This window comes from Heptranchias perlo, unplaced genomic scaffold, assembly GCF_035084215.1.
Source record: "Heptranchias perlo isolate sHepPer1 unplaced genomic scaffold, sHepPer1.hap1 HAP1_SCAFFOLD_55, whole genome shotgun sequence".
NCBI lineage: Eukaryota > Metazoa > Chordata > Chondrichthyes > Hexanchiformes > Hexanchidae > Heptranchias > Heptranchias perlo.
In genome coordinates this window covers 4,612,530-4,632,654 of record NW_027139570.1, presented here as the reverse complement: position 1 = coordinate 4,632,654, position 20,125 = coordinate 4,612,530, and the positions used below count along the sequence as shown (strand labels likewise).

Below are 20,125 nucleotides of genomic sequence, written 5' to 3'. Positions count from 1 at the left end.
CTTGTTGGAGATGGTCATTGCCTGGCACTTGTCTGCCGCGAATGTTACTTGCCACTTATCAGCCCAAGGCTGGATGTTGTCCAGGTCTTGCTGCATGCGGGCTCGGACTGCTTCATTATCTGAAGGATTGCGAATGGAACTGAACACTGTGCAATCATCAGCGAACATCCACATTTCGGACCTTATGATGGAGGGAAGGTCATTGATGAAGCAGCTGAAGATGGTTGGGCCTAGGACACTGCCCTGAGGAACTCCAGGACATACCTGGGCAATTTTCCACATTGTCGGATAGATGCCAGTGTTGTAGCTGTACTGGAGCAGCTTGGCTAGAGGCGCAGCTAGTTCTGGAGCACAAGTCTTCAGCACTACAGCCGGGATGTTGTCGGGGCCCATAGCCTTTGCTGCATCCAGTGCACTCAGCTGTTTGTTGATGTCACGTGGAGTGAATCGAATTGGCTGAAGACTGGCTTCTGTGATGGTGGGGATATCGGGAGGAGGCCGAGATGGATCATCCACTCGGCACTTCTGGCTGAAGATGGTTGCAAACGCTTTAGCCTTGTCTTTTGCACTCACGTGCTGGACTCTGCCATCATTGAGGATGGGGATGTTTGCAGAGCCTCCTCCTCTCGTTAGTTGTTCAATTGCCCACAACCATTCACGACAGGATGTGGCAGAACTGCAGAGCTTTGATCTGATCCGTTGTTTGTGGAATCGCTTAGCTCTGTCTATAGAATGTTGCTTCCGCTGTTTCGCATGAATGTAATCCTGAGTTTTTGCTTCACCAGGTTGGCACGTCATTTTTAGGCACGCCTGGTGCTGCTCCTGGCATGCTCTTCTACACTCCTCATTGAACCAGGGTTGATCCCCTAGCTTGTTGATAATGGTAGAGTGAGGAATATGCAGGGCCATGAGATTTCAGATTGTGCTGGAATACAATTCTGCTGCTGCTGATGGCCCACAGTGCCTCATGGATGCACAGTTTTGAGCTGCTAGATCTGTTCTGAATCTATCCCATTTAGCACGGTGGTCGTGCCACACAACACGTTGGATGGTGTCCTCAGTGCGAAGACAGGACTTCGTCTCCACGAGGACTGTGCGGTGGTCACTCCTACCAATACTGTCATGGACAGATGCATTTGCGACAGGTAGATTGGTGAGGACGAGGTCAAGTAAGTTTTTCCCTCGTGTTGGTTCGCTTACCACCTGCCGCAGGCCCAGTCAGGCAGCTATGTCCTTCAGGACATGGGCAAGGAAACCTCCTGCTGATTACCACCTACCGTCCTCCCTCAGCTGATGAATCAGTCCTCCTCCATATTGAACACCACTTGGAGGAAGCACTGAGGGTAGCAAGGGCACAAAATGTACTCTGGGTGGGGGACTTCAATGTTCATCACCAAGAGTGGCTCGGTAGCACCACTACTGACCGAGCTGGCCGAGTCCTGAAGGACATAGCTGCTAGACTGGGCCTGCGGCAGGTGGTGAGCGAACCAACACGAGGGAAAAACTTACTTGACCTCGTCCTCACCAATCTACCTGTCGCAAATGCATCTGTCCATGACAGTATTGGTCGGAGTGACCACCGCACAGTCCTCGTGGAGATGAAATCCCGTCTTCGCACTGAGGACACCATCCAACGTGTTGTGTGGCACTACCACCGTGCTGAATGGGATAGATTCAGAACAGATCTAGCAGCTCAAAACTGGGCATCCATGAGGCGCTGTGGGCCATCAGCAGCAGCAGAATTGTATTCCAGCACAATCTGTAACCTCATGGCCCGGCATATTCCTCACTCGACCATTACCAACAAGCCAGGGGATCAACCCTGGTTCAATGAGGAGTGTAGAAGAGCATGCCAGGAGCAGCACCAGGCGTACCTAAAAATGAGGTGTCAACCTGGTGAAGCTACAACTCAGGACTACATGCATGCTAAACAGCGGAAGCAACATGCTATGGACAGAACTAAGCGATTCCACAACCAACGGATCAGATCAAAGCTCTGCAGTCCTGCCACATCCAGTCGTGAATGGTGGTGGACAATTAAATAACTAACGGGAGGAGGAGGCTCTGCAAACATCCCCATTCTCAATGATGGCGGAGTCCAGCACGTGAGTGCAAAAGACAAGGCTGAAGCATTTGCAACCATCTTCAGCCAGAAGTGCCGAGTGGATAATCCATCTCAGCCTCCTCCCGATATCCCCACCATCACGGAAGCCAGTCTTCGGCCAATTCGATTCACTCCACGTGATATCAAGAAACGGCTGAGTGCACTGGATACAGCAAAGGCTATGGGCCCCGACAACATCCCAGCTGTAGTGCTGAAGACTTGTGCTCCAGAACTAGCTGCGCCTCTATCCAAGCTGTTCCAGTACAGCTACAACACTGGCATCCACCCGACAATGTGGAAAATTGCCCAGGTATGTCCTGTCCACAAAAAGCAGGACAAATCCAATCCGGCCAATTACCGCCCCATCAGTCTACTCTCAATCATCCGCAAATTGATGGAAGGTGTCGTCGACAGTGCTATCAAGCGGCACTTACTCACCAATAACCTGCTCACCGATGCTCAGTTTGGGTTCCGCCAGGACCACTCGGCCCCAGACCTCATTACAGCCTTGGTCCAAACATGGACAAAAGAGCTGAATTCCAGAGGTGAGGTGAGAGTGACTGCCCTTGACATCAAGGCAGCATTTGACCGAGTGTGGCACCAAGGAGCCCTAGTAAAATTGAAGTCAATGGGAATCAGGGGGAAAACTCTCCAGTGGCTGGAGTCATACCTAGCACAAAGGAAGATGGTAGTGGTTGTTGGAGGCCAAGCATCTCAGCCCCAGGACATTGCTGCAGGAGTTCCTCAGGGCAGTGTCCTAGGCCCAACCATCTTCAGGTGCTTCATCAATGACCTTCCCTCCATCATAAGGTCAGAAATGGGGATGTTCGCTGATGACTGCACAGTGTTCAGTTCCATTCGCAACCCCTCAGATAATGAAGCAGTCCGAGCCCGCATGCAGCAAGACCTGGACAACATCCAGGCTTGGGCTGATAAGTGGCAAGTAACATTCGCGCCAGATAAGTGCCAGGCAATGACCATCTCCAACAAGAGAGAGTCTAACCACCTCCCCTTGACATTCAACGTCATCACCATCGCCGAATCCCCCACCATCAACATCCTGGGGGTCACCATTGACCAGAAACTTAACTGGACCAGCCATATAAATACTGTGGCTATGAGAGCAGGTCAGAGGCTGGGTATTCTGCGGCGAGTGACTCACCTCCTGACTCCCCAAAGCCTTTCCACCATCTACAAGGCACAAGTCAGGAGTGTGATGGAATACTCTCCACTTGCCTGGATGACTGCAGCTCCAACAACACTCAAGAAGCTCGACACCATCCAAGATAAAGCAGCCCGCTTGATTGGTACCCCATCCACCACCCTAAACATTCACTCCCTTCACCACCGGCGCACTGTGGCTGCAGTGTGCACCATCCACAGGATGCACTGCAGCAACTCGCCAAGGCTTCTTCGACAGCACCTCCCAAACCCGCGACCTCTACCACCTAGAAGGACAAGGGCAGCAGGCACATGGGAACAACACCACCTGCACGTTCCCCTCCAAGTCACACACCGTCCCGACTTGGAAATATATCGCCGTTCCTTCATTGTCGCTGGGTCAAAATCCTGGAACTCCCTTCCTAACAGCACTGTGGGAGAACCGTCACCACACGGACTGCAGCGGTTCAAGAAGGCCGCTCACCACCACCTTCTCAAGGGCAATTAGGGATGGGCAATAAATGCCGGCCTTGCCAGCGACGCCCACATCCCGTGAACGAATAAAAAAAAAAGGACTCGGCCAGCTCGGTCAGTAGTAGTGCTCCCGAGCCACTCTTGGTGATGGACATTGAAGTCCCCCACCCAGAGTATATTCTGTGCCCTTGCTATCCTCAGTGCTTCCTCCAAGTGCTGTTCAACATGGAGGAGGACTGATTCATCAGTTGAGGAAGGGCGGTAGTTGGTAATCAGCAGGAGGTTTACTTGCCCATGTTTGACCTCATGCCATGAGATTTCATGGGGTCCAGAGTCAATGTTGAGGGCTCCCAGGGCCACTCCCTCCTGACTGTATATCACTGTACTGCCACCTCTGGTGGGTCTTTCCTGCCAGTGGGACAGGACATACCCAGGGATGGTGATGGAAGAGTCTGGGACGTTGGCTGAAAGGTACTGATCGGAGTGTCCACACTAAACAGTAACACTCACAGCAAGGGAAATCTCTTCTTTCTGTGATAAATCAGTCCCATGTTATGTTGTGTAATGTAAATATTCAGTGAAGGGAACTCACTATAATAGTCACACTTCCCAGTCACGGTGTTGGGGCAGTACAGCTGCCTTCTGTGGGTAGAACCATATCGCTGAGGATATTGTCCCGTCAACTATCCCTGTTTGTCGATGATGTCACTAAAATACACTTGGAAACTGGAAGTTTGTTCCCTGGATGGAGTTCAGCCAGAAAATGTAAAGGAATGGCCACTAATTCAAAAATAGCAAATATGATCCCAAAAAGAGAGGAGGGACATGGAGAAGGAATTGCCTCTAACTGGGGCTGGAGAATGAAACGGTCACATATTGTGGTCGGGGTGGTAAAGAGACATGGAATGTGGGAACAGAGTTCATCAAACAGTTTGTTCATTCAATCAAATATTTGTTATTCAATTGTTTAAGTTTCAATTCCTTGTATTATAATTAAACATTAGAGGAAAAGTGTATATTACATTCTATTTCACACCTTCAATATTGGTCTCATTTTCTGCCCTGACATAATTAGATCTCCTGGTGAATGACGGAGTGATTGAGAAAAGTCCACAGTTGGAAGTAAACAGGGATTGTAGACTGAGGAACAACAGCAGGTGAATCAGCACAGGATTGTGAGAGCAGCAACCAGTGAGAACCCTTCCGATTCAAAGAGCTTCCATGGATCGACTGGGGAGATAAGTAAGAGAAAGTCCCATTTCCTCAGATAAACACTGATCCTGTAGACAGTCCACAGATGGTGAGAATGAGACTGGGAGAGTCTGATCACCGAGTTCAATTATCGAGCATGAGGCCGCGCAATGAAATGTGAAGTGAGATCAATTTCTGTCTCAAAACACAGTCACAAATGAATCTTGTGTCTGTTTTAGAATAAAGAGTTTTGATCTAAGAGGTGACTCCAGTCTGAGGCAGAGCCCAGCAGATATACAGTGTCTCCCTGCCTCCATCACCAACTCGGAAAGAACCCACCTTTATGGCCCCAGGAATATCGATATGTTAAGGTAGTACCATAGAGTGTTTCCGAATTCAAATATATTTCATATCCAACTATCGAAATAAATCATCTTATAATTCTGAACTGGATGCTGGGTTTCACATAATGTTATTTCCCATCAGTAAATCTATTTCTGGATTTCATATTTTCAGTTGAATTAAATGATTGTCATTTCAATATAAATTGGTGATAAAATGATTTGGAAATTAATGCCGCAGAATAACTTCAACTATAGTTTGGATAAATTACTGATCCGAGAAATAATCACTTTTACATTTCCACAGTGGGGAAAGGAAAGGACACGGAATGGTAATTTGATTGGATACAAGTTCGTGAGATACACGTACCACAGCGACACGCACACAGGTGATTGTATAACAGCAGTCAAATCTACCATTGAATATTTATGGTGTTTATTGACATTGTACGGCCCCAGGCGACATTCCACAATAAATACTGTGATTCATTTGAATGTTTAAAGTTACACGATTTATAACATTAGACATTAGCGTTATTATTAGAACCGTGGTAAACCTCCTCACCTCATACGGTGCTCATTAGTGTTAATATTAGTACAGTGGTAAATCTCCTCATCTCCTACAGTGCTCGTTAGTGTTAATATTAGAACAGTGGTAAATCTCCTCACCTCCTACAGTGCTCATTAGTGTTAATATTAGAACATTGGTAAATCTCCTCACCTCCTACAGTGCTCATTAGTGTTAATATTAGAACAGTGGTAAATCTCCTCACCTCCTACAGTGCTCATTAGTGTTAATATTAGTACAGTGGTATACCTCCTCACCTCATACGGTGCTCATTAGTGTTAATATTAGAACAGTGGTAAATCTCCTCACCTCCTACAGTGCTCATTAGTATTAATATTAGTACAGTGGTAAACCTCCTCACCTCATACGGTGCTCATTAGTGTTAATATTAGAACAGTGGTAAATCTCCTCACCTCCGACAGTGCTCATTAGTGTTAATATTAGAACAGTGGTAAATCTCCTCACCTCCTACAGTGCTCATTAGTGTTAATATTGGAACAGTGGTAAATCTCCTCACCTCCTACAGTGCTCATTAGTGTTAATATTAGAACAGTGGTAAATCTCCTCACCTCCTACAGTGCTCATTAGTGTTAATATTAGTACAGTGGTAAATCTCCTCACCTCCTACAGTGCTCATTAGTGTTAATATTAGAACAGTGGTAAATCTCCTCACCCGCTACTGTGCTCATTAGTCAGGTGCTGGTACCATGAGGGATGCGGTAAATATAATCTAATAGAAGCACCAAACAGGACACATCTCTATGAAATCATAGACAATCCCATTGACCATAGAGACCAGTGGAATCACACCCAGATATATATTGTGTATGTGGATAGATATATTCATGAAGTACCAGGATTTAATATCAATTCTCAACAAATCACAAACATAATGAATAAAATAATACAATAGCATCAGAATGTAAAATCGAGTAAAGAGTCATTTAAATCATCAATGCTCACCCTGCTCCATCTTTACTTCCAGAATATTCATTACCTCAGGAATAAGGCTGGTTCTGGCCTGCATTGTGTGAGCAAAGCTGACCAATGGGCGCTCCCAGTGCAGAGTCTCGGCCGACGGCAACTGGTTTGTGGAGATCAGCGGGACTCAATGGTTTCACTGGGCAGCTGTCTGTGTCACAGCTGATGTGGAGCGTTGATCATAACACTCGGGAAATGATCGATCCCAGAGCTAACGGCTCTGGCACTGATGGGGGAGGAGGGAATTTGTAACATGTTTGAAAAGGCAACGTTCTCCTACTCTCATTAATATTTCTGTCTAACCTCCTATTAATATTATGTTTATTACAGAGCATCAGAATCTGGGAACATCTGTCACCACCATGGCTGAAGGTCCAAACAAGGGAGAATGTCCCACATCTTCAAAAAAAATGAGAATGGACTCAGGTAGGTTCAGCAAATTCATCAAAATTGATTTTATGTCCTGACAAACGGTTCAGATCACGAGCAAGAACCTGCAGCTCACACAGGAAGAGGTAACAGCACAGATACTGTGTAGGTAGAGGGAAGAGAGTGACCATCTAGAGGGACAGTGCAGTCACAGTTGGAGGGATCTGCTGAGTACTCGAACTCTCCAATAGATACCTGGTGTTGGGGACTGTAAGGTAGATAGAGACAGTGTCTCAGACGATGGTCTTCCTGAGTAACAGTGAGAGACCGGGGAGCAGGGGGACACCCCGAGTGGGGCGGGGGTGAGAGGCAGGTGGGGCACAGAAACAGTACAGTGATAGTGGTGGGAGATCCTATTGTCAGGGAACAGGCAGTCTCTTCTGCAGCCCTGACCAGGTCCCGAATGGTAAGTTGCCTTCCTGATGCCAGGGGGAAGAACATCCTGGAACAGGTGGGACCATCTCTGGGAAGGAAAGGAGAGAAGAGAATTGCCATGGTCAGAACCAATAACACTGATACGTTTACAGAGGGAATATTAAGACTGAGGCTCAAGAATATAAAACAAGGCCACCAGATGGTGATCTCCGGATTGATTTGCACTGGGCCGCTTAAGGAGGGAAATATGAGGCAGGTCAATGTGTGGCTGCAAGGCTGGAGCAGGAGGGAAGGGTTAACGGTCTTGGGGACCAGAATGAGTTCAGGGAGAAGGGAAGGGACAGTCACGGTCTGAACCGGCCAACAATGGTTTTACAGACTGGGTGAATGGTGCAGGAGGGAAGGGTTCACGGTCTTGGGGACTAGAGTGAGTTCAGGGAGAAGGGAAGGGAAGGTCACGGTCTGAACCGACCAACAATGGTTTTACAGACTGTTTGAATGGAGCAGGAGTGAAGGGTTCACCGTCTTGGGGACTAGCGTGAGTTCAGGGAGAAGGGAAGGTACGGTCACGGTCTGAACTGACCAACAATGGTTTTACAGACTGGGTGAATGGAGCAGTAGGGTGGCATCAGCTGATATGACTGGAGGTTTGGAATAGTCCGGATCTGAGGCTGGAAAGTGGAATTAATAAAACTGTTGAAGGAGGAACGGAAGATTTATGAAATAATGAAAAGCTATTAGTCGGTAAAAAGGAAGTTGATTTTGAAGTATTGAGAGATAAAGTCACTTGATATTAAAAAAACGAAGGAACGAAAACGGAACATTATTCGAAAAATTCGGAGTTCGGATTGTGTGTTATGTCTGTGAATCCACAAATCATTCCAAACAGATTCGGAAAGTTAGGGTCATGAGAGATGTGATCGAGTATCTTTAAGACAGGGCCTGACTTTACACAGGGCTCAGAGCGAAATGTTCTTGGTTATAACATTTTGAGGGGAGAGAAAAATAGTTCTGGACGCCAGTATTAATAAAGGTTCTATGACAGATCTGGAACAATAATAACTTGCATTAATAGCGCCTTTAATATAGTCAAACGACCAGGGTGCGTGACAGGAGCGATTATCAAACACAATTTGACACCGAATCAAATAATGAGATATTAGGATTGCTAACCAAAAGCTTGTTCAAAGAGTTAGTTTTAAAGAGACTCTTGGAGGAAAAGAGTGAGAAGGATGTTCCAGGGAGCTGTGTGAAGATAGAATCCATATGTACACATTTAAGCAAAAGAAAGGGAAATAGCACAATTCCCAGTGGGTTTTGCAGACCAGCAATCAGTGGAGGTGTGATAGAGGGGGAACTGGGGGAAACTAGTTGTGGATGAAGTTTTCGAGTGATACAAAACATTTCTTTAGTTTCTAAAAAATGATGATGGAAGAGAAAATGTTGGTGCACTAGAGGCGAATGCGGGACCATAGTTAGTGATAACTGTAGAGAAGGATTTGGATCTGAGAAACATCGCCGAGGTGGATAAATCACTGGGCCCAGAGATAACACACCCGAGGCTGTTAAAGGAAGTCAGAGAGGAGATAGGAGGGACTCTGACCACAATTTCTCAATCTTCGATTGTTATCAAAAATATCCAGGTGGACTGAAGGAGCCCAAGTAATGTCTCTGGTAAAATAGGGAGAGAGGGTCAACGGGTAACTGGAGACCAATCAGTCTCCGTCAGCTGTGGGCAATCTCCTCGAATCTATAATTCCAGGTCGAATTAGTGAACATTTAGAGATACAGGGGATGATCAGGGGAGGCTGGAACTGATTCGCGGCAGACAAGTCGTATTTGGCAAATTTGATACAGCTTTTTTGAGAGGTGACTATATAGATCGATGGGATGTAGCACATGCGGTGTATATGGGTTTTCAGAAGGTGTTTGATAATGTGGCTCAAAGGAGGCTTCAGCCGTTTGTTATTAGAGAAAATGTAACCGCACGGATAGAAAGTCGATAATGTGTTTAGTTTTCTCCATTTTTGTTCACAGATCCGAACGCTGCAATCACTGAGTTCCTGACAAAGTGCGACGATTACCAACTGTTCCAGTTGACGAAATTCTACCGGGACAGACTAGAACAGGCGATTGAAGAAGTGGTGGACGGAGTCAGCTCATTGTTAACATACGAGAGGCATTTCAGTGGGCAGGAACATCGGGTAAGTGGGAGGGACACAGAATGAGTTTGGATTATTTAAACATCACAGAACTAACAAGATGTCAGATCTTAGAATCATAGAATGTTACAGAAGAGAAACAGGCCAAATAGGAAAGAAATGGATCAAATTGAAAATACAGTGAATCTGAAACACTGATACGAAGAGGTGAAAATACCCAGTGGATCGGTCGGTGTCTGTACAAAGGGCAGGGGAACGGTTCGGGTATAACTCTTGTGTGGACTGAAAACAAAAGGGAATCAGTTTAAGTGGGACTGGGAAAAGGAGAGACCAGTATATTCATTATTATTCTTTACAGAAAATCGTTGATCTCGTGGAGAAGGGAAACAGGGCGGACAGTTCCAAACTTGTCCTAAATCTGGTGATGGAGAAAGGCTCTCGGGCCCGAAGGGTGATGTGGGAATCCTTTGTGAAAATGCACCATGTGGTACCAAAGTTGGACAAAATACTGAAAGAGATACAGGAACTTGGTACGGTAAAATCACACACTGAATTCAATTTCAGATTGAAACACTGCAGAATTTACTTTAATATTACACAGATCTGATTTCATGAAAGCTCATTGATTTAAACAGGTCCTGATCCATTTGTTTACATGAACATCGGACGAGGTTTATCTGAAATACCCAGTCAGCTGAAAGGTAAGTGATGAAATGGGGATTTCAAACTGGTTATTTCACTTCTGAGAATCAGAATGTTTGACTGTAGACTTCAGTTCAGAAATATTCAGAATCTGGGAATCAGGAATTCAAAGGGTGCAGGGAACAGAAATGAACGTCGTTTGGATTTGTCAGCAATCCTCAACTATTCTGCACAGATTCAAGCTACACTTAACAAGATTTTTTATATATCCTGTAAATATGCGGAGGTTGCAATATTTCACATAATCCAGCTGCTGTTCACTAACACTTGTTAAATCCTCGAACACACTTGGCAGAATCCTAATACACTGTGAATCCCCATACACACCTGGCAGGATCCTGATACACTGTGAATCCCCATACACAACTGGCAGAATCCTGATATATTGTGAATCCCCATACACACCTGGCAGGATCCTGATACACTGTGAATCCCCATACACAACTGGCAGAATCCTGATATATTGTGAATCCCCATACACACCTGGCAGGATCCATTACACTGTGAATCCCCATACACACCTGGCAGGATCCGGATATATTGTGAATCCCCATACACACCTGGCAGGATCCTGATACACTGTGAATCATATACACAACACCAATGTGCCCCAAGGATGCTCTGGGCTCACAATTAATGAACAGTGCTTTCAGCCAGACGTCACGGTTTACCTGCGCCCCCAGAAATCTGCTCACAATCTCCTGTAGGGAACGAGGTGGAGAAATGCGAAATATTAAAAAATGTTATCATTTCACAGCACAGAACGAGACGTCAATGTGTTCGATCTGATCTGAGAAGATGTACAGATGTTCACACAATAGATCATTAATCCGTGCAGAAATGTGAGGGAAAGACAATGTTCAGGGTAATTCGGAAGTTGTGGGCTGGCTTCCGAATGGCAGTGAAAGAGAGAATCTTATTCCACTCAAAGAAAAGTCCTTTAACTAACGGGTCTTTTTAGACCCAATGTAATTTCTCAAACCTGCATTATCGGAAATTCAGACCAATATGAAACAAAGGAGTATAATTATTGGGAGAACAGTTGAAATGAACTGTGACTGTTTTCTGCTCTAACATTACACTGAGTGATGTGGGCAGTCGTTGTATTATTAATTCTAATCGGTGATATGACAGGACTGTTATAAAAACACATTCGATGTAGGTGTAAAACGACTGAAAAATTGTTCGCAAATTCTGAAACACAATATAACAGAAGAATGATTGGACCAAATGACCTTTTCCTGTTTCTAAATAAGCCTATCCCTGTTAGAGATATGATCCCACCTACCCCTCCTCTCAGTGCATCCACAGAAACACGTTCAATTATCTCTTGACCCCACTTACACTGCCCTTTTAGTGTCCTTCCCAGGCTCTCGGGCCCTTTGGGTGAGAAAATTACCCTGACTTCCCTTCTCCATTATTCATTATTTTGTTGATTGTGAGCCTGTTTCCTGTTTCCGATGAGTATATTCAAGAATCAGATCGATAGATTTTTGGACACGAAGGGAATCAATGTATAAGTGGACAGGGTGGGCATGTGGATTTGAGATATATCAGCCATGACATTAATGAATGGTGGCACAGGTTCGAGAGGCCGTATGGTCTACTCTTTCTTCTATTTCTTATGTTCTTAATAATGGTGTGAATTCCATTGAAACATTTCAATCCCAAATTCGCTTGCACAAACAAAATACACCAAACCCTCTCACCATTCCCTCAACCTAAAGTCCGAGTACCTTCCATCATCATTCTGATTCCCCTCTGTACCTTCAGAATGGCAGTAATCGTTACCTGTGAACAGGTGAATACAGAAATGTACGTAATGCCCCAGATAACCTGCCCGAGTTCTGACACAATAACAGTGGGACTTCTGTCCATTCACAGTCTCTCCCTCTCCCAGTGCTCACAATATCCCAGATAACCTGCCCGAGGTCTGATACAACAACAGTGGAACTTCTGTCCATTCACAGTCTGTCCCTCTCCCAGTGCCCACAATATCCCAGATAACCTGCCCGAGGTCTGATACAATAACAGTGGAATATCTGTTCATTCACAGTCTGTCCCTCTCCCAATGCACACAATAACCTATTTCCCATTTCCGCAAAAGGTCAGCACCACTGACGGTTTCATAAATTATTCCACTGGAGCCACTAGTTTCGTATACCAGAATCACGTTTGGATTTGTAATGAGATGTCCATGGTACAGGACAGGGCTGATAGTATTAATCATCAGAGGGAAAATATCACCTTGATAGAAATCTCCATGTTCAGTAAAAATTGGAAGCAAGTGAGGATTTGAAACTTCTCTCAGCCATTATTCACTTTCAAGCGAGGTTTTCAGTAACTCAGTTTAATTTCCTGCTCGCACCTCTATTGAAGCTGTGAATTCAATCTCGGAGCATTTTACTGAATAGTAAAGTGATATTGAGAATTTGGTTTTATATCAATACAACTAACATTGAGAACCACTTTCTGTCTGTTCTAATTGAAGATGTTCAACAGAAACACAAGGAAACACTCCGGGTCCAAACTGAAACACTGATAGTGAACACGATCCTAATAAGGGAGAAGGTTAAGATTTTCCAGCTGGTCAATCTATACACTGAGCTAACGGTCATTTCTACTGTTCGAGATCGGACACTTGTAGAACATGAACTGCTGGCAAGAGGCCGAGACCATGAAGAGTGGAGAGAGAAACATCTCCGGAGAGAACTGGAAAAAATCCGAACAGATCAATTGTTCCACAGCTGTTTTACCAGGAGAAAATCCAAATCTGGGAGTTCAGCAGCAGTGAGCGGAGTCGCGGGGATTGGAAAAACAACAATGGTACAAAAGATTGTTTATGACTGGGCGACTGGGAAAATATACCCACACTTTCAATTTGTTTTCAGTTTTAAATTCCGGGATTTGAACGCTATTAACTGTAGAATAAACCTGAGGAATCTGATACTGGATCTGTATCCTTACTTTCAGAATATTTTGGGAGAGCTCTGGAAGAACCCAGAGAGATTACTGTTTATATTCGATGGTTTAGATGAATTCAAGGACAGTATCGATTTTGATAACAATCGGATCAATACAGAGGCTGATTACATCTGCACAGATCCTGAAGACTGGTGTGAAGTGTCTGACATTGTGTACAGTTTAATACAGCACAAGCTGCTCCCGGGATGTTCAGTGCTGGTGACCAGCCGCCCCACTGCATTACATTTATTGAAAAAGGCTGAGATCAGAGTCTGGGCTGAAATCCTGGGATTTGTTGGTGAAGAACGGAAGGAATATTTCAACAAGTTTTTTGAAGATCAGTCGGTGGCAGCAGCTGTTTTGAAACATGTGGAGGAGAACGAGATCCTGTACACCATGTGTTACAACCCTTCCTACTGCTGGATCCTCGGTCTGTCACTGGGTCCCTTCTTCACACAAAGAGACAGAAAACAGCAGCGAGTTCCCAGGACCATCACCCAACTATATTCCTACTATATTTAAAACATTCTGAAAAACCATGGCCGAGAGATTGAATCCCCCCGTGATGTGGTACTGAAGGTCGGTGAGATGGCCTTCACTGGAGTCTCCGAGAAGAAGATTGTGTTTAGAAATGGAGATTTAATCAAGTACAATCTGCAACCTTCCCAGTTCCTGTCTGGGTTCATGATGGAACTTTTGGAGAGAGATGATTCTGCCCAGAGTGTGGTTTACACATTCCCGCACCTCACCATCCAAGAGTTTGTAGCTGCACTCGCACAATTCCTGACTCCAGATCCTGGGGACATCCGGAAACTCCTCAGTGAAGCCCACAGCAAGGAAGATGGACGATTTGAGATATTTCTCCGTTTTGTTGTTGGTCTCTCCTCCTCACAGTCAGCTCGGCCCCTGGTGGAGTTTCTGGGTCCATTTCTTCATCAAACTATCTGCGGAGTGATTGACTGGGTGAAGGAGAAGGTTGAAGGAGAGATTGGAAACATAGAGAGTGAAACTGGTAAAAGGAACCTCCTGAACACATTCCACTACCTGTTTGAGTCTCAGAATAAAATACTTGTTCGGGTCACAGTGGGATCTGTGGACATACTTAAATTTGGACACCTGGATTCACGGCGAGCATTGCGACTGACACCGATTGACTGTGCGGTGTTGTCTCATGTCATTGGACTCTGTGATACAATAAAACACCTCGATCTGGAGAACTGCTACATTCAGTGTGAAGGACTCCAGCGGCTGGGACCCGTACTGCACAAATGCCAGGTGTTGAGGTAACTGTTTATTTGTCTCTAACTGTTAGTCCAATTGTAGAACAGTCACGGATTGTATTGTTGCTCCGTAATGAAGGGAAACAAACTGTTCAGTTAAACCAGAGAGAAGAAGATTTAACACAAATATGACAAATGATACGAGGATCCATTAGTAATTCCCTAAGGATTGGAGAATCCAAAATGGTTCCTTGTGAACAAGTCGGGATTTTGCAGTCTTTATCGGATCAGTAAATACAGGTCCACTGAAAGAGTCTGATAATTTAATTGCAATAGATGATATTTATTGCTGTTTTTCTCACTGCCTGAGATACGTCCATTGAAGAGACTCCTTCTCACTGTTACTTACACAGACCGACACTAACTGCAGCAGTCTGTGTGACGGAGCATCCCACCCTCTTACCGAGGTGTGGGGGCAAGTGACAGTCACCGGACTTTCAACGTGTGTAGGAGAGGGAAGCAGAAACACCAAACATTCAGTAACAAAGAGCAAAACACAGCTTTCGGGCAGTCAACCGCCAGTGGGCGAGCTGAGCTTTCCCCGCAGGACGTCGGTCCGTTATCTGAACTCATCAATGACACAGCCCTTCACACTCTCCAATACATCCACCATCTCTTCACCCAGCTGGCAGCACTCGTGCCTCTGAGTCAGAAGGTCGTGGATTCAGGCCCCTTGCTCATTAATCCAGGCCGACACTTCAGTGGGATTTGGGAGTTAAAATCTGCAGGTAAAAAGAGTGAAATCTAACGCGTTGTGGGGTATTAGTCCAGGAGTATAGACACACACCGGCCAGCGGTTGGGCCTCATATACAGCGGGAGGCTCCTGGGTTAACCAGGGGGCAGTGAACCCGGGAATTTCCCATAATCTGCTCCCTGTGTGTGAGGCCCCGCTCTGGGAGGGAACTTCAGAAAATTCCGCATAAACTGTCGGGCCCGTTAAACCTGAGATAAATGTAGAGCCAGTTCAATGGGAATGAAGTGAGAGACTCCGCTCCCCTATAAACTAGGAGTACAGGGTCATTTAAAACTTGTAACAGGACAGAATAAACTCACCTTGTTACATTAAATCCTGGGGGACGGATTTTAAAGCAGCCGTAAGTGCCGTTTCACAATATAACTCATCCCGAGATAATATACAGATTAATACAATGCTGCATAAAATACAGGTAATCACCGCTTTATCATTTAATTCAGGGAAAATCGCCACATTCCCATAAAATCTGGGATTTAAGAAGCTGCAGAAATGAGACAAGGTTCCCCAAACATGACGGGACCGGTCACTGACCTCCAGGAGGGTAATTCTGATCATCAGGGAATGAGACCGGACTGAGGGACATTTAAAGTCTTCACACAGACAGCACTTTATTTAATAAATACATTTACTGACAGTCCCTGAATATATGGAGCGTTGGACAGAGAGAGATTCATTGTCAGTGACAGGGAAATCTGGCTATTAATTTCCTGAAGATTTTTCAGTGTTTCCTGTAATATCAGAGAAAAATTGAGTCAGATCAGGAATTGGATTCAGTTTGTTTCTCACTCTCTGTCTGTTTGTGTTTAGACTGGAGAGAAATAAACTGGGAGATTCAGGAGTGAAACTGCTGTCTGCGGCTCTGAGGAACCCGGACTGTAAAATAGAGAAACTGGAGTAAGTATCAGACTGTGTGAGATTGTGTTTATAATAACTGGATGTCTAACACTGTACATTAATGTCAGTGTAAGTAATAATAATACAAATAAATACTGGGAATTTACTCTGATTCCTGTTATCTCTGCTCGTCTCTCTCTCTCTCTCTCTGATCTCCAGGTTATGGGCTAACGATCTCACAGATTCTTGTACCGAGGATCTCTCCTCCGCTCTCAGTGCAAACCGGTCACTGACGGTTCTGAACCTGGGTAATAATAAACTGGGAGATTCAGGAGTGAAACTACTGTCTGAGGCTCTGAGGAACCCGGACTGTAAAATACAGAAACTGCAGTTAGTTTCAGACTGTGTGAGATTGTGTTTATAATAACTGGATGCCGAACACGGTACATTAATGTCAGTATAAATAATAATAATACAAATAAATACTGGGAATTTACTCTGATTCCTGTTACCTCTGCTCGTCTCTCTCTCTCTCTCTCTCTGATCTCCAGGTTATGGGATAATGATCTCACAGCTTCTTGTACCGAGGATCTCTCCTCCGCTCTCAGTACAAACCGGTCACTGACGGTTCTGGTCCTGGGTGGCAATAAACTGGGAGATTCAGGAGTGAAACTACTGTCTGCGGCTCTGAGGAACCCGGACTGTAAAATACAGGAACTGCAGTAAGTATCAGACTGTGTGAGATTGTGTTTATAATAACTGGATGCTGAACACATTATATTAATGTCAGTACAAGTTAGAATAATACAGATAAATACTGGGAATTTACCCTGATCCCTGTTATTTCTCTCTCTCTCTGATCCACAGTCTGAATGATGTCGGTCTCACAGATTCTTGTACCGATGATCTCTCCTCCGCTCTCAGTACAAACCGGTCACTGACGGATCTGTCCCTGGGATCAAACTCCTTCACAGACCGATCTGTCCCCGCTCTCCGCTCCCTCATACTGACCTGCAGGAGTCTGGAGCGGACCTGGTGAGTGTTTGTGTTAATGTTTAATGTAATAAATAAAATATCAATGGGATTCAGTCTCTTTTATGGGTAATATTTGTCTGTAATTATTATTGAAATATTAACCCCAGTCTCCCTGTTATTTACACTGTTGTTCAATCTGTTTATTTCCTGTTTAATCTTTAATCTGTTTCAGGCTGTGGGGGAATCAATTCAGTTTAAACGGAAAGAGACACCTGGTGTCACTGCGGGAATCCAGACCCGGACTGAGTGTGGGAGTGTGAACATTTCAATTTGTAACCATTCCTGGTCTCATTATGTGAACATTTCAATTTATAACCATTCCTGGTCTCATTATATGCACATTTCAATTTATAACCATTCCTGGTCTCATTATATGAACATTTCAATTTATAACCATTCCTGGTCTCATTATATGAACATTTCAATTTATAACCATTCCTGGTCTCATTATATGAACATTTCAATTTATAACCATTCCTGATCTCATTATATGAACATTTCAATTTATAACCATTCCTGGTCTCATTATATGAACATTTCAATTTATAACCATTCCTGATCTCATTATATGAACATTTCAATTTATAACCATTCCTGGTCTCATTATATGAACATTTCAATTTATAACCATTCCTGGTCTCATTATATGAACATTTCAATTTATAACCATTCCTGGTCTCATCACATGAACATTTCAATTTATAACCATTCCTAGTCTCATGATATGAACATTTCAATTTATAACCATTCCTGGTCTCATCACATGAACATTTCAATTTATAACCATTCCTGGTCTCATTATATGAACATTTCAATTTATAACCATTCCTGGTCTCATCACATGAACATTTCAATTTATAACCATTCCTGGTCTCATTATATGAACATTTCAATTTATAACCATTACTAGTCTCATTATATGAACATTTCAATTTATAACCATTCCTGGTCTCATTATATGAACATTTTTGGCCGATTCTCTGTCCCTCCCCTTTAACCGGCCGCGCTCCAGGTGGAAATCCGAACGGCCCTTAAACGGTTTCCAGCTCGAGCTGAGCGAGCGTCGTCTCCCATTGTGACGTCAGAGGCCCAGCGACAGGGTCACGAGACTCAGTCACCCGGTCCCCCAGCGCTGATTCTGCCGGATATCCGGGACTGGATGGTCACCAATGGGGCACTGGGTCAATGTACAGACAGGAGGGGCCCCGGGTGGGGCTCAGTCTGGGCTGCAGTGGGACACTGGGTCAATGTACAGACAGGAAGAGCCCAGGGTGGGGCTCAGTCTGGGCTGCAGTGGGACACTGGGTCAATGTACAGACAGGAAGGGCCCAGGGTGGGGCTCAGTCTGGGCTGGAGTGGGATACTGGGTCAATGTACAGACAGGAAGTGCCCAGGGTGGAGCTCAGTCTGGGCTGCAGTGGGACACTGGGTCAATGCACAGACAGGAAGGGCCCAGGGTGGGGCTCAGTCTGGGCTGCAGTGGGTCACTGGGTCAGTGTACCGACAGGAAGGACCCAGGGTGGGGCTCAGTCTGGGCTGCAGTGGGGCACTGGGTCAATGTACAGATAGGAAGGGCCCAGGATGGAGCTCAGTCTGGGCTGCAGTGGGACACTGGGTCAATGCACAGACAGGAAGGGCCCAGGGTGGGGCTCAGTCTGGGCTGCAGTGGGTCACTGGGTCAGTGTACCGACAGGAAGGACCCAGGGTGGGGCTCAGTCTGGGCTGCAGTGGGACACTGGGTCAATGTACAGACAGGAAGGGCCCAGGGTGGGGCTCAGTCTGGGCTGCAGTGGGACACTGGGTCAATGTACAGATAGGAAGGGCCCAGGGTGGAGCTCACTCTGGGCTGCAGTGGGACACTGGGTCAATGCACAGACAGGAAGGGCCCAGGGTGGGGCTCAGTCTGGGCTGCAGTGGGGCACTGGGTCAATGTACAGATAGGAAGGGCCCAGGGTGGAGCTCAGTCTGGGCAGCAGTGGGACACTGGGTCAATGCACAGACAGGAAGGGCCCAGGGTGGGGCTCAGTCTGGGCTGCAGTGGGACACTGGGTCAGTGTACAGACAGGAAGGGCCCAGGGTGGGGCTCAGTCTGGGCTGCAGTGGGACACTGGGTCAATGGACAGTTAGGAAGGGCCCAGGGTGGGGCTCAGTCTGGGCTGCAGTGGGACACTGGGTCAATGCACAGACAGGAAGGGCCGAGGGTGGGGCTCAGTCTGGGCTGCAGTGGGACACTGGGTCAATGTACAGACAGCAAGGGCCCAGGGTGGAGCTCAGTCTGGGCTGCAGTGGGCCACTGGTACAATGCACAGACAGGAAGGGCCCAGGGTGGAGCTCAGTCTGGGCTGCAGTGGGCCACTGGGTCAATGTACAGACAGGAAGGGCCCAGGTTGGGGCTCAGTCTGGGACGCAGTGGGACACTGGGTCAATGTCCAGACAGGAAGTGCACAGGGTGGGGCTCAGTCTGGGCTGCAGTGGGAAACTGGGTCAATGTACAGACAGGAAGGGCCCAGGGTGGGGCTCACTCTGGGCTGCAGTGGGACACTGGGTCAATGTACAGACAGGAAGGGCCCAGGGTGTGGCTCAGTCTGGGCTGCAGTGGGACACTGGGTCAATGTACAGACAGAAAGGGCCCAGGTTGGAGCTCAGTCTGGGCTGCAGTGGGACACTGGGTCAGTGTACAGACAGGAAGGGCCCAGGGTGGGGCTCAGTCTGGGCTGCAGTGGGACACTGGGTCAATGGACAGTTAGGAAGGGCCCAGGGTGGGGCTCA

The 20,125-nt window shown here is 46.0% G+C and overlaps 2 protein-coding genes across 2 annotated transcripts in view; both read left to right on the top strand.

Annotated features, from left to right (window-relative positions):
* The window catches only part of LOC137315445 (uncharacterized), a 58,482-nt gene extending 44,767 nt beyond the window's left edge, over window positions 1-13,715 (top strand). The window contains exons 2-10 of the mRNA XM_067980122.1: window positions 4,815-4,981; window positions 5,170-5,301; window positions 5,579-5,660; window positions 7,151-7,246; window positions 9,662-9,828; window positions 10,145-10,316; window positions 10,422-10,487; window positions 12,980-13,606; window positions 13,711-13,715. Of these exons, the coding sequence (XP_067836223.1) occupies window positions 7,183-7,246; window positions 9,662-9,828; window positions 10,145-10,316; window positions 10,422-10,487; window positions 12,980-13,606; window positions 13,711-13,715 (1,101 nt within the window). The 5' untranslated portion in view covers window positions 4,815-4,981; window positions 5,170-5,301; window positions 5,579-5,660; window positions 7,151-7,182. The remainder of the gene's footprint in view (window positions 1-4,814; window positions 4,982-5,169; window positions 5,302-5,578; window positions 5,661-7,150; window positions 7,247-9,661; window positions 9,829-10,144; window positions 10,317-10,421; window positions 10,488-12,979; window positions 13,607-13,710) is intronic.
* LOC137315457 (NACHT, LRR and PYD domains-containing protein 3-like) lies at window positions 13,436-17,751 on the top strand. The gene is made up of 5 exons (XM_067980144.1): window positions 13,436-14,735; window positions 16,295-16,381; window positions 16,873-17,043; window positions 17,189-17,356; window positions 17,529-17,751. Exons 1-5 carry the CDS (start codon window positions 14,041-14,043, stop codon window positions 17,614-17,616), a joined length of 1,209 nt encoding a protein of 402 aa, XP_067836245.1. The 5' UTR covers window positions 13,436-14,040; the 3' UTR covers window positions 17,617-17,751.
* Window positions 17,752-20,125: the final 2,374 nt, after the last annotated feature.